The following is an 18,330-nucleotide window of genomic DNA, read 5'->3' on the forward strand; positions in this document are numbered from 1 at the left end:
CAACATATGCAAGATCATGTCACCATGCCTGAGTTGGCATATTATGGTTTTCTGTCAATGTGTTGTGACTCCAACTCCCGAGCCCGTCTAATCGGAGGGAGAAGACTCCGAAGGTGAAGGAGAGGAGTTGGCCAGGCCTCCCTCTCCAGGACCCTCCTGTCCGGCAATGCCTCAGGTGTCTCCCAAGGGAGAAGAGATTGGCCAGGAGCCAGGTATCTCTGAGCAGTCGCAGTCGGACAGTGACGGAGATAAGTCTTGGCTGGATCCACGCCAGCGTCGGAGAGACAAGCGCACGCAGCAGAAAAGGAGGCATGCCAGAGATTAAGCTGAGTCACTGGACTACACCCCAAAGGGGATAAAAGGGGGTATGGTGGCCATTCAGGCTCTGTGACGGACAAAACTAAACAACTAGCGAGTCGCATTGTATCTCTGAAACTACGTTATCTGCCTGCCTTGGATTTAATATGGACTGGACTTGACAATTATTTGACTTTGTGTATTTGTTTTGGTTTATCTGACAGAGGAGGAACACCTCCCTCTGTGAGTAAAGTTCTTGGCAAGCAGCTACCGGGTTGCTGCCAATCCTGTTATCGAAGGAATTTATTGTCTGCAAGTTTCATTTAACTCCTGGCTGATTGTTTGTGTGCGTGTGTGAGATGGGGACAGAACACAATGTCACTATTCATCAACTTTATAGAGTATCATTACCTGCCCACCTCAAAAAAATCTGGATTTCATTGCAAATCTGTTCAGCTGTTAAACAAGACAGGATGAAGCACAATAATTACAGATTTAGTGCTAACAACCCATCTGGAAGAGCCCCAAATTTATATGAAATATTTTGAACACAGCACTAGGCTACAATATTACTTGAATGCATGACTTTCATATAACAAATAACAAGTAACAGTGGTTTCATACCACTGATCATGAGATCCAACTGGATTTACTGATTACCAGTAGAAGACAATGGTATTGTAGTAATTATCTTCCTGCCTCAAGAGATACTTCTAATTAATACAACAGGACAAAGACTTTGTCTCTCTTGTTTAACATGTATGGGAGACTGCAGAATCAGTTACCATTAGGTATGTTGAGGATACCAGCTGTATGTCTTGACCTCAGGGCTATCAAGTGATGTTGTTGAGGCTTGTCTCAGCACCGGAGGGCTATTGAATTATGGAATGGAGATGGGAGGAGAACAATCTTGAATTCAACAATGACAAGACAGTGTATTCCGGGTTCCTCTGGAATAATGCATTGTCCATCTATAGTTCTGAATGAGTACACATTCGCCAAACAGAACTGGTGTACAATCTGAAAGTCCTCTGGACATACAACTCCTGCTCAAAATGCAGATCTAACTATAGCCAGGAGGGCTTTTACTCAAATTCATCTAGTATTCCAATTGTGCTCCTTCCTGGGTGGAGGATTTTTCTTTTCACATTCACTTGTGCCTTAGTCATCTCTGTAATATAGTCTGCATCAGGGATGAAATTCAAAAATTTTTCCCTACCGGTTCTGTAGGTGTGGCTTGCTGGGCGTGGCAGGGGAAGGATATTGCAAAATCTCCATTCCCACCCTACTCTGGGGCCAGCCAGAGGTGGTATTTGCCGGTTCTCCGAACTACTCAAAATTTCTGCTACCGGTTCTCCAGAATCTGTTAGAACCTGCTGGATTTCACCCCTGGTCTGCATGTGACTGCCCTAGAAGACGGTTCAAAAGCTGTAGCTGATTCAGAATGCATGTTGCAGACAAGGTATACTTTGGTATGCTCATGTAACATTTCTGCTATGCAAACTGCACTGGTTACCCATAAGCTCCTGTTATAATTCAAGGTTATTTATTTATTTATTTATTTATTTATTTATTTATTTATTTATTTATTTATTTATTTATTGGTTCGCTTTATATGCCGCCCTTTTCCGGAGACTCAGGGCGGCTTACAATGCATTAAGCAATAGCCTTCATCCTTTTGTATATACCTGCTTAGTAGGGCTTTCGCCCCCCCCCAGCAGTGTTCTTTTTTATACAAAGTCAGCTTATTGCCCCCACAAACCGGGTCCTCATTTTATCTACCTCGAAAGGATGGAAGGCTGAATCAACCTTGAGCCTGGTGAGATTTGAACTTGCAATAATTGCAGGCAGCTGGTTTTATTTAACAGTGCTTTAGTTTGCTGCGCCACCTTATCTTATCTCTTATCTTTGTAGATAACAATTAGGTTCTTATCTACAAAGACCCGCATGGCATAGGGCCTAGCTATCTAAGGGACTTGCTTATTCCCCATTGTCCCTGCTGCTCAGTAAGATCTGGCCGAGTGGGTATATTCTAAGGTCTCATCTGACAAACAAAGTAATATGAAGGAATCCAGGAGAAAAGGTGTGTGTAACTTGGAGAAGCAGTTCTGAAACACATAGAAAGTGAAGATCACTTCATAACAGGTATCATTTACAGAATATGGTGCTATTATAACAGCTAATTTCCTAGATGCTTTAAAAATAAAATGCAGAGAAGGTAGCTATATTAATGATGATAAGAGATTTATAAAACCCTGAGCAACGAACCCCTGGACAGCAGAAGAAACTTTCAGGGAGCACTATAGTCTTGTGTTCTTCTGGTAGAGAATTGGCTAAAAAAACTAAAGCAATCTGGAAATGTTACTTTGTAATGTATAAATGCAGTAGAAAAATGTTAAGTGTATGGCAATGGTACATGATAAACAACTAAAACACAAGCACAAATTGTTGTTGACTGATAAGGGACACTATTTCTATTCCATCAAATTAATCCTTTGTATAAAATCAATACTGCATAAGGTAACAGGTGAACAGGGAAAGGTAAAAAGCTTGGCTTTTCTATAGATTTACATTTTAATGGAACATAAATTTCCAACCCATTAAACCTTGAGAGGCCAGGATAAATGAAGGCATTGTCTTGTTGCAAATAAAAGGAAAATGATTCATCAGTATCTCCAGGTGAAATTGTTCTAAATTCACTTGCTGAATAATCCCATTAATATGTATTGGAAACAAATGTTACATAAGAATACAGATCTGAATATAATGCTGTCAACACAAAACACTAAAATGAATAGAAATTCAAGCCCAACACTAAAATTAGCCACAAAGGATTTAAGAACTTTAGGACCATGTGGCTTCCCAGAGGTTCTGAGACTGTTTCAGGCAAGCTCCCCTAAATTCATGGAATCATGTGGGATCCTGCAGAGTTCTGCATTGGGAAAACCTGTGCAGAACAAAAGCCATATGACGGTTAGCAAAAAATAAATAAATAAATATCAAAGCACATATGAATTTATCAGAATAGGGCTTGACTTCAACACAAAGGGAGCCAAAAGAAGCAGCAGCAGCAGCAGCAGAAGAAGAAGAAATGGGCTGCTGGGTGTGATGAAAGCATCAGAATCAAGTTGAAAGGTGACATTTTGCAAACCTTTCTGAAGCAAAAGCTTTCACATTTTACTCATACTGGGATTAAAAAAAGAGCAGGTGCTTTCCATTTGAAAATAGAACGTTGTCAAAGGATCTGATTTCTTTGGAACTATTTTTAGTCATTTACAAGAAGAATGCATACAGTGGCTGTCACATCTCCCTATCTCCCTTCTTTTCTTTTCTTTTTTTCCCCTCTTTCTTCTCTCCCTCCGTCCCCCCCCCCTTTTTTTTTTGCTAAAAGGTTTTTAGTTTTTTATGTAGAGAAAAATTACAACATGAAAAAACATGATTGCAATACAAAATGCAATTGATGGCCAAACAATAAGATGTTGGCACTAATAAGCTGGTTATTTTTTAGATGAATGGAAGATTTTAACGAGTCTTAAGAACTCTTTTTCCAATTTACAGTGGTTTTCACAACATCTCCTGATTTCCCCTTTTCCTTCTGGCTCTTTCCTCAAATCCCCAATTGCAGTAGAGTGTTCCAAGGCTTGCTAAAAATGCTCACTTTCTTCCCAAGCCATCATGAGTATTCCAAATACAAACTATCTTTAGGCATTGTTATAAATATGTCATGCATTACTGTTTTTAATCTGCTGGCAAAACTGTATGCTACAAACATATTGGTGCATTATTCTTCATACAGTATCTAATAACTTGTTAAATTTTTCCATTATTCATAATTATATTATTAAAGTTACATTGCTGGCAATGATCTATGAAACTTGCCCACTTTTCCTTCCCCTTTTAGTCAACCTTGAGTTTCCATTCAATTATTTTATTGGGAGGGCACTGATGGAGCTCAACCAATCTCATTGTACATATGTTGTGCACTGACAATAAAGATTTGAAATTTCAAATACATTATTTAAATGTTGAATGTTGTCATACAAAATGCAAAATATTGTATACCGTCCATTCACCTTTCTACCAATCGCTTACTAAATGCGATAAAGGGTGTTTGTATGTGTGCCTATTGAGTTTTCAGAGGAACATCCTGGAATTTTATTTTCCAAGGAAGGGAGGGAGGGAGGGAGGGAGGGAGGGGGGAGGAAAGAAGGAAGGAAGGAAGTTTTATACACCAGTTTGATCCAAAATGTCATAGCATTACCAGAAATTATTGCACATACTGTCCTTTGATAGGCATATCTGACCTGCAAGTGGGAAATATAAAAGACCTGCTTTCTCTTATGAAATAGTTCTTATTGGGAGGAATAAAAATTGAATGTTAAGACATAATCAAAGAATCTTAAAATTCATTAGGTAGCACACACAAAGTGATGACATTAAGAATCTACCCGGATAGTCACATACACTATTTACTGAGGTCAGTAAGGGCAAATGACACCTGCTTTCAGTGAAAAATCAATACTTTCATAGCACATACTGTACGTAGTAATCTCCATGTCAAAATGAAGCCGGGAGGGATGTGGTGCTTTCCTTCAGCTCATTTGTAACAAACCATAAATTCTTTTTCAACTTTTGGTTCTATTCTTTCCTTGCTCAAGCCATCTAGGAAATATTACCTCTTCACATTGTAAGTAAAGGTAGAATAATCTATGCACAGACTCCTTTGCTTTCATTCAGGAATCTAAATATTCTGCAAGGATTATGCTAGAATAGATTTGTCATTAGAAACTATAAAATACCCAAAGGCCTTAAAATCTGAAGAGCAACTACAGTATATTTTTAGCTATAGAAATTACAGTGCACACTTGCAAATAAGTAGTGATTTCAACTAGTAGCATAACCATAACTGAACAAACCTTCTTCAATGTTGCTTCCTGAACAAGTGGGGTGCACATTCCAGAGTGTTTGCATAAAGGAAGCATCTACTTGTGTGTTTCCATATGCCACAGAAAGATGCTGCAAAGAGAAAAAGTGAAAACACAAGAAAACTATTATTGTTATTGCAAAGTATAAAAATACAGTGGTTAACTTTTACGTCTTGGGGTTTATAAGATTTAGGGAGAAAAAACTAATCCCAATATTTGGTAAATTGATGTATAAATAGCATTCTACTCCCTTCTTTTTTTAAAGCTAAAGCTTATGTAATATTAAAGAAGAACAAATTTTACCATTCTCAAGAGTCTTTTATTTGATTTTCTTCGGCATTATTTCTTATCTCTCCTATTTCATCATGGGAGCATTTTATTAAAAGAGATTTAATAATGTATTTCATCAATTTATTTTAGCAGAAACTAAAGTTTGTTTTTCACAATCCCTCTTTAAGGGTCTCAGACCTATCCATTCTTCCCAGACTCTTCTTAAAGTCTCTTCTTAAAGTATAGTAAAGCACCATGTTTTTTTTCCAAATTCAGATTTATTTAAAGATTTTTCTGATCATAATTCTATGCAGAAGAAATAGGTATGCTTCTAACTGGGAAAAAAGGCTAAAATCAACAAAAGCATTAATAAGTAACATTAAAGTTATTATGAATACTTCTGCTTACCAGGTATCTTTCCGAGGACACGCTAACTAGAATAAGATCATCTCCAATCCGTACCTTTTCTCCTTCTGACCTTTGTTTAGAAGCAGGGTGTATGGTCCACCAGCATGCTTCACCTATAGTAAGCAGAAGTGCCCACATTACATCTGAGGAAAGAAGTCTCAGACCATTTCAAGCAAGTTCAGGATATCTAAAAATATGAAAACATATCCACCAAATTCTTAGACTCCTCCATTTGAAAACTGCTAATGACTAAACCAGTGAGACTATCAGCCCTGCCCCACCTTGGTCTTCTAGAAAAGCAAAACTCTCAACTCCATTTGTAGAGAAGAGAATACTTTTACTAAAAGCCAAGTGTTTACAGTAAAACAAAACCAATTACTGAGGTTTTGCATGCAAAAGCATCCCAGATAACTTTCCCTTTCTCGTTCCACTCTCCTGTTTGTCCAGTCTTATTCAAATAAGTTGTTTTGGAACTGTCCCTGAAAAGGCAGGCTAGATGTTAAACTGGCATTCCATTCCATTTCCAAGCCTGTGACCTTGGGGTGATCAGCTGATGTCTCTGGATGGCACTAACTTTAGTTTTGGTTTTCTATCCCACCAGCTACCTCATCCCATAGTTTATGGAAGGCTGGCAGCTAGGGAAGCAGAGCTGGAGCGAAGGATGAGTTCTGACAGAGACAATGAATGGATAACTGTACTCAGAAGGTGAAAGTTCTCCACAGATGGTTGGAAATAAATTATCTACAGGATTCCTATCATATGGACATTCTGCTTAGGGTTCCACAATGAGCCTGCTAAAATACATGTATGCATACTGCAGAAGTCAAGATATAGCCTGCCACAATTGCCTTTCTGAATCCAGTATATATGACTTAATGTGGCACATACTTAAACATAGATAATTACAATTTTAAGCTCAATAGGCTTTGGTTTTCATTAAGACTTTCTCTGCATGCAGCAATGAGTAATGCTTTTTTTTCCCATCTTCTCCATGGATAAGAACAAGAATTATCAGTATTCATGCTCACCTAACTGTAGTTTGTTTCCCTAACTGCAGTTCATATATTTGTTTCAGAATAATTTTGTGTAATACAATAAGAAAGTATCATCTCTCTGCACAGGTACATGAATATCGCATGAATGCATAACAGGCTACTAATCATATATTGTAATTTGCCAAGGACTGAATAATTATTCTGCTTTTGGCAGTTCTAGGCAGGCAGCCAAAACTTGAAGCTACATCAACCCTTAAAATTATGTCAACCTTACATGACTGATGAACTAGATCTTACAAACAAATTACAGATGTTTTAGGCCTTCTAACCTAAGGTGATATTATATTTGATATTGCATACGTACCTATTGCATTTTCCTGTAGGCCCACATCAAATGCGAGTTTATCTGTCTGAGATCTTGATGTTGTTAAACATGTCAAATACTGAAAAACATTTTAAAATTAATAAGACCCTTCAAATCATTTTGTGTAAGTGTGTCTCAATGAAGCCTTGGATCTGAATTGAGAGATATGAGCCTACTGTTCTCTTGAATAACATGACAATATTTCAAATTCTTTTGCACTGAAATGAATAGATATCAATTTGAATGTTTATGAATGTCAGTTTAATTCCCATGGCTGACTTCATAAAGAATTTAAGATTTAAATCATTTTATTTTAAAAACCTTTAATTTTTTTTAAAAATAGGAATGGTGGAATTCAACAGACAAATGGTATCAAAGCTACAAATTTAAAATAGTTTGTGCAACAAATTTAGCTGCAAATTTATGCAATGTCACTCAGTGGTGAGATAAGTGGCACACATTTAATTAATTTTTAATCATACTAATTTTTTCATCATGATTAATTAATTTAATTAATCATACACTGAGCACTATTACAATACTTCAGTCTTTTTGAATTTGAAACTGTTCTGGACTTCTCAAAATTGGTCATATCAATTGAGAAGTCTGAAAGCTGTGCCAATAAGAGTCTCAAACTATCTCTTATTAGAATAGCCACTGTACAGCAACAGTCTTGAAAATCTGATTGTGCATCTCTTCTCCCTCATGTTATCTTCATATGAATGAAGAAGGGACCTGACTGAGATGGTTTCTTAAATTTATTTCTTTGATTGGGGTCAACCTATGTTTGTCCGACAATTCCTTTTGTAATGGATCTCTCACTGTCCATCAAAGTTATCCCTTCTGCCCTCAAGAGCAGGGGTCTCCAACCTTGGCAACTTTAAGACTTGTAGACTTCAACTCCCAGAATTCCTCAGCCAGCAAAGCTGAGTTGAAGTCCACAAGTCTTAAAGTTGCCAAGGTTGGAGGCCCCTTTTCTAGAGCACCTGGTTGAGACAAATGATTTATTTATTCTGTCTTAAGTGAAGAGTGCACTGTGATGTGGACTTAGAACTTTCAACCCAGTTTGGGGAACATCCAAGATGGCATTGGAAGGGCAGTGAGCTCCAACAAATATTTTATTAGTTTTATTCTGTTGCGCGTTCTTCTCTCCATCCCTCCTTCTCTCTTACCATTCCACTGAAAGAATGCCGAAGCAGAATCGCATGGCCATACAGCAGGGTTCTGTGACCACCTCCTTGCGCTGCCTGTAGAATAAATGATGCAGAAGCTGAGAGCTCACCATGATTGAAAACAAGAGTATTTACATGTTTTCTTACAGGTTAAAAAAATAGCACACTCTTTTTTAACAGTACTTCCAATTCTTGAAAAGAACATCTGTATGTTCACAGTGACATTTCTCTATTCATATGCGCATAATCCTATTGTAAAAAAAATAAATGCTTACAAACTGCTATCAAAATTGGGAAATTGCCTTTGCTCTATAAATCAATTAATCTAAAGCATATTAATTTCGATTCAATAAAGTACAAAATTAGAAAAACATAGTTGCATTTTCTAAAATGCTTATATCTACAGAATATAAATTTAAAATGCAGGTGTGTTTATATATCACATAAAATAACACTCTATCTATACAAAACTAGAAAGTACCTGCATCCAGATATCTGATCTCACTATATCAAGGAAGTATTTTAAGATAGAGAGAACATCATGTTCTAACAGCTTCCCCAAATATATTGCCCTTTGCATCAAATTCTTTAAAAAGAATCATAGGTTTGAAAGGTTGAATAAGGTAGGCTTAGTATAAGGATTTATTTAAGAAAGAAAAAAACAGCCCACCTGGAAGTCTGATGAGAATTTTGTTTAGGCTTAGATTTAGATGGTAATAGCAATAGACATATCATTTTTTTGGGGGGGGGGGGGAAAGGATGTCCAATTAGATCAATTTCCAATTCTGAAACTGTTTATATGGCTCAAGGCCAAGTGTCAAATATGCTTGGAGTTATAATAATTACAAAATAAGCAGAAGATTTGAACAGATATTGGAAGTAACTATCAAAATATTGTTAGCTAATCTGCAGAGAAATTGGATGTGTGTATCCCATCCCCCTTCTTAAAATTGTATTAGTACAAATGAAAGAACATACAGTGAAAATTGGTTATAGATCCATTAATCATCATTTAAATTTAGCAAGATTCTAGACATTATTTATCCCAGCACTAGGTAGAACATAGACAAAGTTCTGACCATTCTAGTTGTGTTATGGGTTTTTTTTCCTCAATGACATGCCCATACACAGAGATACACATGAATGAAGTAACAGAGTTCATTCTAAAATGAAAGATTGCAAGAAATCAAAAGGATGCTTTATAACATATTGTCTGACTCCTAGATGGGAATGATCTGGGTCTTACGTTCTGTTTTTTATACATATACATATACATATACATATACATATACATATACATATACATATACATATACATTCAATCTTCATATGGCAAAGAGGTAAAAAAATAAAGCATCTATAACTAGCCAATATCTCTATCTACAATATTGTATGTATGATGATGTCATGACCCATGGATCAGCCCTCCCTATTCCTCTTTTCTTTTGGCAGGCCACTATGGAAAAGAAAAAAAAAAGAGTATCTCTAGTATTCAGATTGAGGGCAGTGATCCAAAAAGACAAATGTGTAGAGCTATTCCAAAGTATAAAGATCCAATCTAGGACAGCTCAGGATAAAAATAAAGGAGGAATTTATAATTCTCTACAGGAACTTGATAAGATCAAAGTATAAAGTATAGATATATGATGCAATAATATTACTGAAACTCAAGATTGCTATGGGAAACCACCATGAAATACTGTATGTATCATCTCAATTTCTATGAGAGGGGAAATAAAATCAAAATATGAAGTAAACAAACAAATAACGAGCCTTGGTAGTACACCCTGTTATTAACACAGCTGCCTGCAATTACAGCAGGTTCGAATCTTACCAGGCTCAAGGTTGACTCAGCCTTCCATCCTTTCTAAGGTAGGTTAAATGAGGACCCAGTTTCTGGGGGCAATAAGCTGACTTTGTATAAATATACAAAAGTATGAAGGCTATTGCTTAATGCATTGTAAGCCGCCCTGAGTCTCCGGAGAAGGGCGGCATATAAATCAAATTAAAAAAAAATAAATAAGGATCACTAGTGTCCTCTTAATTATTGCAGAACTAGTGACTGCATTACATAATGCAGCAGATAGTAGGTCAGCAGTTTATTTTCATTGAAAATATTTTGGATGCTGATAAAAAATCCAGTTCCAAACTCACAGACAGTAAGTACAATATGAAATTATTTGCTGCTTTTCCTGAATCCCCTGCATTTGCCAGATCTGCATCAGCTGCAGTATATATTTGACTACCTGTGAGTTTAGAATGTCTTCTGGTACTATATCTTCAGAACATAAAACATCTAAAGAAATATCTTACCTTTCTCATAAACTTTCCAGGAGCATTAAAAACAAATGCAAAAAGACTTCATAAGAATGTGTTTATAAACAGTCATGGCCTGACATGCTGCTGAAATCATTGTGGAATCTTTTCATTGCTATTTTTTTTTTAATTTTAAAATATTTAATAGCAATTTGCTACTATATAATAATAATAGTAAATATTATTATTATTATCTGGCTGACCATGCAACCAACCATAATAATGTTATGGTCAATGAATGCTGTTTTTGTGAAACCAGAAGCTTACCCAGAAAAAACTGAGAAATAAAAAGAATCTGAGATGTTGCAATATTTTACAGATGCCTTTAACCAGTTATTGAGTAATATTATTGTGAAAACCTGATGGAATTACAGGGCCAATGAAATTCAATTACTGATACCACTTTCAAGGGCATTGCTTTAAACACTTTTAGGCCAAAGATAGATGAGGTCTTACACCCTCATTTTCACTTTGTACTCAAGAAGCAATTAAGACTATTTCGTTCTTTGATGTATACTAGCAGGACTCAAATATTTGAAACATGTGACAAATTAATCCCTTATAAGGGTCATCTCTTCTATTTTATATGCTTTAAGCTGCAGAGCATTTAAGGGCAGAACAAGTTGACCAATGAAGAGAGTTACAATGTAGCACCCAGGGTCTCAAAGCATTAGAATCTATACATATCCAATTCACAACAGAATGCCAAGATGACAGTGTTTTAGAAATCAGTTGGCCTCTGTATGTATAACTATTCCCTTATGCTATAGAGGTAGCAGAGGACTTTTACTTAGCCCACTAAGACTGCAACATGCAAGAAAGTAGCGAAAAATATCTCCACATACTCCTTAAAATGCAAAATATCAAGGTGTATGATGGATCTAGAGACGTACAATCAAGTTGTGTCTTAGCCTCATGTCCGTAAGAGAACACAAGTATCAGAGTCATACACTTCCAGCATGGCTTTCTTTTTTGTACATGCTCTGAACTATGTTCTTGGTAAAACATCCAAAGGGATACCAAAACAATATGACAAAAGACTTCAGAATAATATCACCCTCAGGCACAGAAAGAATAGGAATGTGCCTTGTCAGCCTTTGCAGTTGTCAGGTAGTATAAAACTGAAGCTAATAAAAAAAAAAAAGATCAAATAAAAACATGACATTCTGCTTGGCCTGTCAATATCAGATTCTGCTCCTAGCTTTTCCAGTTGTATCCTTTAGTTCCTTTCTTAGCTAGATATGGCTACAACTGTTTCAAGTCCAAATCTGGGTCTGGATTCACCTCCATCACTATAACACAATGTGTGTGGTCAGTTCATTTGAATTAAACAGCTAGGAATATGAAAAGGACTGAAAGGGAGAATCTTGGGTGAATCATTTTCTTTCAGCTCTAGGAAGAAGGCAATGGCAAACAATTTCTGAAAGTCTTGCTAAGAAACTGCAGGGACAACAATAGTTCAGACAGTTGCCAGGAGCCAACAAGAAAGGAGGAGGAGGAGGAGGAGGAGGAGGAACAATCAGAATATAATGATAGCTTCATTATATGCCTCAGGTAATATTTCTAAAGTTTCTAAAATACCAAGGAGAAGAATATATGTAAGATCAACATACTATACCAAATGATTCTATGCAATTAGTAGGGAAAACCTTCAAAATCAAATATAATCAGGGCTGAAATTCTTTCTATTATTCTCCAAATGAATATTCAATTTTTATAATTCTGAATATCAAATATGGTTTTCCTGGAAGAGATAGTAATAGCTGTGTTCAACATTAGAGTAAGTCCTATAGCCAGCGTTCTAATATGACACAAGAATCACCTAATCAGTGGTCACAAGAATTAGTTATAAAAAGATGGAGCCTAGGTTACAGAACACCTTCTCTTTTGTACAAAAGACTAATGAGAAATCTTGGTCCAAGCTAACAAACTTAGGTAAGTTCACAAATATTAACATTCTAATTTTTTTTATTATATTTCCCTGCAAATTACAAATCCTGTGGACTATTTAAGGGTAAACTAATTGCTGTGGTTCAGTGGCATGAGTTTTTTTTCCTTAGGAGGACTTATTGTATAAAAAAACAGATCAGCAACCCACACGATGGCAATTTATTCTTCCCAATTCACTTCAGTGTGGAGGTGTGAACTACAGTATTCTGTAATCTGTGTCGAGCCACACAGCTACATTTTGTATTAAGTTATGGAAAGGTGTTATGATTTGTCACTCTGAGTACATTTACTCAGTAGGCAGCAAAGGAAGTCATACTGATCCAGGCTGTCAACTGAATGACAAGATGTAGGGTTGAAACAATAGTCCACAGCTTTCCTCAGTATTCATCTGACTTCAACACAAAACACTTATGTTACATAACTTAGAAAAATATAGATGCTATAATAAGAATGTCTTGTGATTTTTCTTTAAGTCTTTACCGGCCAAGAGAAGTTAAGTGAAGTTATTACTGTAGCAACTTTGGATCAAACTAACAGATTCTTTTCACAGTTCTCAGGAGCTGCAACAAAAATGTGTGATTTGGGGAGAGGATATTTTCTTTTATTGCTCTCTCCAATATATCTTCTCACGCCCAATGATAAAAAAAAAGCAGGAATAGAATTACCTACATGTTATCTAAACTGCAAAGTTTAGAGCCAGTCAGAAACAGATTTAGATCTATGAGTCTAGCGTGTTATTGTGTGCTTGAAATGTGGCAGGAAAGGTTGCTGGTGTGAACAGAAAAAGAATAGCAGTATTAAGATCGTCTTTGTCTTTAAGTCTGATGTCCATATTTCTATAGATAAATGTTTGATATGGCTCAGAGAGGGAATGGGATATTTTCGCTTCTTTATAGCAATTTGGCCATTTCTTCAAATGTTCATTTTCAGGCTCAGTGCCATGTTTTGCCCAACATGATTGTAGTAAAATATAATCAAGAGTTTTAATCAGGAATCTAGACACCCAGGTCAAGTTACGATTATCCTTCTGGTTAATTTTGATTAAACAAATTACAAAGTTAGGGAGTATTGTCCCAAAGCTTCATTCTGTGGAAAGATGACATCTTTTATAAAACAGGAAAGCCAAGAAGTGGATGCATAAACTGCTTGATAAATTCATGAACTCACCCTAGATTGAGATGTACCTAATCCCATAGTTGATTGCCATCTTTACCACAACTAAACTTTCAGATACTGTAATGTGCAATTGTGCATATGTTACTGGAACAGTGCATTAATATAACCAATATAATCATAAATAATATTTCAAATTGCGCTTTCTAATTTATTGGACAAAGATTAGGAGTATTTATTTTGACCATTTTTTTTAAAATCAATCTTTCAACTTTATATTTTGAGTTATTAGAAGAGGTTGCACAAGGCAAAAATTTACTTCTCTTTTAACACTGTAATAGTTAAAACTGTTGTACCACAGCAGAGCTTGAAATGGAGCATTACAGGAAGTAAGGCTGAAAATTATTAGAAGAATAGTTTAAAAAGTCTTTGCAAAGAGAAAACATTGCTTTAAGTTGCAAAAAATAAATAAATCAGATATCAGGAAAAGATAGGTTAATTGTTAATCTTCCTTGAGAGAAAACAATAGTATCTCAAGCCCTTGAGATTTCAGATTGAAAAAATTCCAAAAAAGGCAAAAGAACTGTTCTTGAAATGGATGCTTAATTATGAGTGTATGCACAGCATTTTACACATATTAGGAGGCAATCACATAGGGAGTCAAATTGAAGTGCCACAATGCAAATGCTTATTTATCAAAACACTGGTTAATTACATTTCCTGTACATCACCGCCATTGCCATCTCAGCTGAAGTAGAGATTTGAGAACCTTTTGCTTCCTACCTTTCAGAAAGCTGCTTTTTAAAGAAATAACACCAATTTAACAGCTGGTATAGTTATTTTCCTCCCACTGAAACTTCCCAGAGGCTAATTTAAAACATAACTAGGGACAAAAAAGGGAGAACCACAGCCATTCACCCCAGGCATGTATAGTATTAGATTAATGGGCCACAGAAAAGCTCAGCATCTGCTTTAGAGATCCCTTGCTCCAACCTAAGTTATATTGTTCTGTTGATAGACTATATTATTTTGTGGGACAATAGGTTTCCTACATTTTAGTTCAAAGGCAAAAACCATTGAACTTAGAGCTGACAGATTTTTTTTTAATCCTGTGGAATACTATATTTTCATTCTTATAAAATGAACACTTCTATGAGCAGGAAACGGGGAAAGTATATTTGAATTTATAGCATCACATTTTCAATAGCAAGTGAAACATGTCTCAATCATCACCAGTGCTAAAAGTAATAAATTCATATTTGGAATTACTTGCATTAAAAGAGGAAAAGCCAAAAGCCATAATATGAATAATAGTCTTCTAATTATTTTAAGGAAATTAGAGTTGTTATCACAGAAATGTTTTCAAACTTATTTTGTTTCTTCTCATAATTTTGCAATACAATCATGATATTGCATGAACAGTGGGATGACTATTGTTACAGAATCTCAATCATCCAGGTCATGGTTGTCCCAAAGGTACTTTTCCAAAAGGAAACTGAACTGTCTTGGTTTTTTTTTTTTTTCTTGAAACATTTCGCTTCTCATCTAGGAAGCTTCTTCAGTTCTGACAATGGTGGGGAATGGGTTCGTTGCCCTTTGGAAAAGCACCTTTGGGATATTGCATGTATTTATCTTAAAATATACAGGACTTGAGGGAGGAAGAGACATACTATGGTATCCACCTTGCATGTACTAAGTATATATCTCTCCAAACTATATCTTACATCGACTACATTAACTGTTTCTTGGTATTCTGCCTGTGACTCAGATTGAATCACCCCAAATGGTTGAGAGACAAAGCCTGCAATTGCTAGGCAACTAACACAGCTTTTCCCCATTGTCCACTCCAAAAATTACAAATGATTGTCTGATCAGGCCTGAAATGGAAAAGGCAGAGGAGGTACTTAGCAACAAAGTAATAGTCAGGGCAATTTTGCCTTAACAGGAAATAGAGAAGAGTGGCTATGCAAATTATTTTTGCATAACGTTTTCAGCAATCCTAAATGCTAAATGGAGATGCACATTCCTTCCATGGCACTTGAGAAAACTCAAGTTAGGTCAAGCTGGAATTATGCATTTCAACAGCGATGGAGATGCTGAAAATATTAAACATGTGATAGAACATTATTGTGCTGACAGCATTCTTTTAAGCGGCACTGCCAATTAACTGGAGCAAAGGCACTGATTTTTTTTCTTATAGGGAAGTGATAACTCATTATGGTTTGACTATCTCTGTATGTTATATGCAGCTGATAGATAATGAGAAAGATTTGCTGTAAAGGAAATAACAACATAGGAAACACAATAAAGGCAATCAATAAATACAGCGATGTCTGCTCGAAACAGAGTAAAGAGTTTCAGAGTAAAGAAGCTTGATCTATATTTTACAGCACCTAGCTCTGTCACCTTTTGCAGTAAATCAGATAAGAAACACAAGATGAGCTAATTCTTTACTGTAAAGCTACATTAACAGAATCTTCCAAGTCTGAAGGTACAGACTCCCCACTACCAGTGGTGGGTTCCTCTCGGTTCGGTCTGGTTCGGCCGAGCTGGTAGCGGTAACGATATGACGTCACCGAACCGGTTCTCCCCCCCCTGCCCTCCCACCCCCCCACATTATTCTTACCTTTTATTTGGTCCCACCCCCAATCTATTGCTGCCTCCTGAGTCCCAGCTGATGACTAGAGGGAAAAAAACTGTTTAAACTCTTGCCGCGGGGCTTCAAAGGGCCGTCCTACATCTGATCAGTGTTAAAAGCAAACAAATGAGTCGGGTCGTAAGTGCGAGGACTGGTCGTAAGTGCGAGAACCTTCCAGAAATGACTCTGACCAGCTAGCCACACCCACCTAGTCACATGACCTCCAAACCACACCCACAAAATAAGCCATGCCCACAGAACTGGTAGTAAAAAAAAAAAAGAACCCACCCCTGCCCACCAACATTTTTAACTATGTGATCCATTAAGGTGTTTCCTTACTAAGTTTCTTTCTCTGGTTGTTAAGCCACTGGGGACTCCTGTCTCTCTTGTCTGTTTCCTAGGCAGCATCTCTCCCCATTGTTTCCAATGGTCATCCTCACATTACATTACAAGTTCTGACTCACAGATGCAAAAACTATTTCTATATAGAGGTTTTTAAAAACATTTATCATAAGTAATTAAAACATGTTAATTATAACATCCTTCCAAGATGCAAAACTATTTTAATACTTTGCACAACACTGGATTATTTTATATAGTGATCAGATTGCTGATCCCAAATATTTTTGGGTGGAATGAAACAATTTCAATTTTAATGATTCACTCCTGAAGACTATGTTTCTCTGCAAATCGAGTCAACCAACCCTAATGACTTCTGCAAATGCATGGATACCATTGTTGCCAGAGGTTGTTAACCAGCTGATGTGTCAGTGTGTCTGCATTTGCTAATGATAGTAAGTCACAATGAAAGCACAGATGACCATTAAGTAAAATGGTTAATTGGGCACATCTGTGAAAGAAAATTATAGAGGGATGTGAATCCCTTTTCTATTGATAGCCCCTTTTTGAAGAAACTAGCTCTGATTCTTGCTTTAAATTAACTGTCTGTGCTGCACAAGAATAAGGCTTTTTTTCTTAAGAAAAAGAACACTAAACCTGTGCTTAGTAACAATCTCTCAAAAATGGCTAAATTCATATCTATAAGAATAGCACAAAAGGATTAGTTAGCTCTATAGAAGGTCAAGCATTATTCAGGCAGGTACTTCTGTAAAAGGCAGGTGTGCCATTTCTCCTACAGCCCAAACCAAAATGATTTTGCCAGGGAGTGATTAAAGACAAAACAGAGGGGTAAGGACCAGAGCAGACCAGAGTGGCTACTAGAAGATGGGCAAATCCTAATTCCTGACAGTATATACAGAAGCAACTGGTCAGTGAAGCATGCCAAGCAATGTCCATACTCAGCAAAAAGGATAAGAGGAGAAGATTCCACATCCCAACTAGAACATCTAAGAGTAATTATAAACTGCTTCAACTAAAGGCTAGAGATTTGATGCAGGCATCATCATGAAAACATGGCAGAAAAGAAGCAGACATATTGTGGTTAGGAGCAAAAGATAAAGACAAAATCATTTTTGAAAAATAATCTTACAAAATTTAGCAATTCTTTAGCAACCTTGCTTGGTTCAGATAAATGCTTTTTCCCATTTTCTCTGTAATCAATGCACCTGATTATCCTTTTGCTTTGTCCCTTCCAGCAGCAGTCCATATTTCCTTATGCAGAATAAATTCTGAAGCATGTCATATAGAAAAACACACATTTAATTCTCAAGCTACAAATTCTAATTTAATGACAGAAACATATTCTTCTAAAGAAAGACCAGGTCCTAGACAAAACTTGTTATTCAAAATTAACCATTTAAAAGAGTTCACATTTTGCTATCATAGTCTTCCAACTCTCTTTAGTCTTTTGTTACAAAAGAAAATAGGTTGCCATAAACAAAAGAAGGCAAAAGAAGAGGATGACAGAGAACGAGGTGACTGG

The 18,330-nt window shown here is 36.4% G+C and overlaps 1 protein-coding gene across 1 annotated transcript in view; it reads right to left on the minus strand.

Annotated features, from left to right (window-relative positions):
- The window catches only part of RYR3 (ryanodine receptor 3), a 244,899-nt gene that overhangs the window by 203,278 nt on the left and 23,291 nt on the right, over positions 1–18,330 (minus strand). The window contains exons 4-8 of the mRNA XM_070935838.1: positions 10,745–10,756; positions 8,432–8,506; positions 7,260–7,338; positions 5,901–6,013; positions 5,214–5,313 (exon numbers count right to left, since the gene is read on the minus strand). Of these exons, the coding sequence (XP_070791939.1) occupies positions 5,214–5,313; positions 5,901–6,013; positions 7,260–7,338; positions 8,432–8,506; positions 10,745–10,756 (379 nt within the window). The remainder of the gene's footprint in view (positions 1–5,213; positions 5,314–5,900; positions 6,014–7,259; positions 7,339–8,431; positions 8,507–10,744; positions 10,757–18,330) is intronic.

This window comes from Pituophis catenifer, unplaced genomic scaffold (genome assembly GCF_029215685.1).
Source record: "Pituophis catenifer annectens isolate HBS135680 unplaced genomic scaffold, rPitCat1.0.hap2 SCAF_1, whole genome shotgun sequence".
Lineage (NCBI taxonomy): Eukaryota > Metazoa > Chordata > Lepidosauria > Squamata > Colubridae > Pituophis > Pituophis catenifer.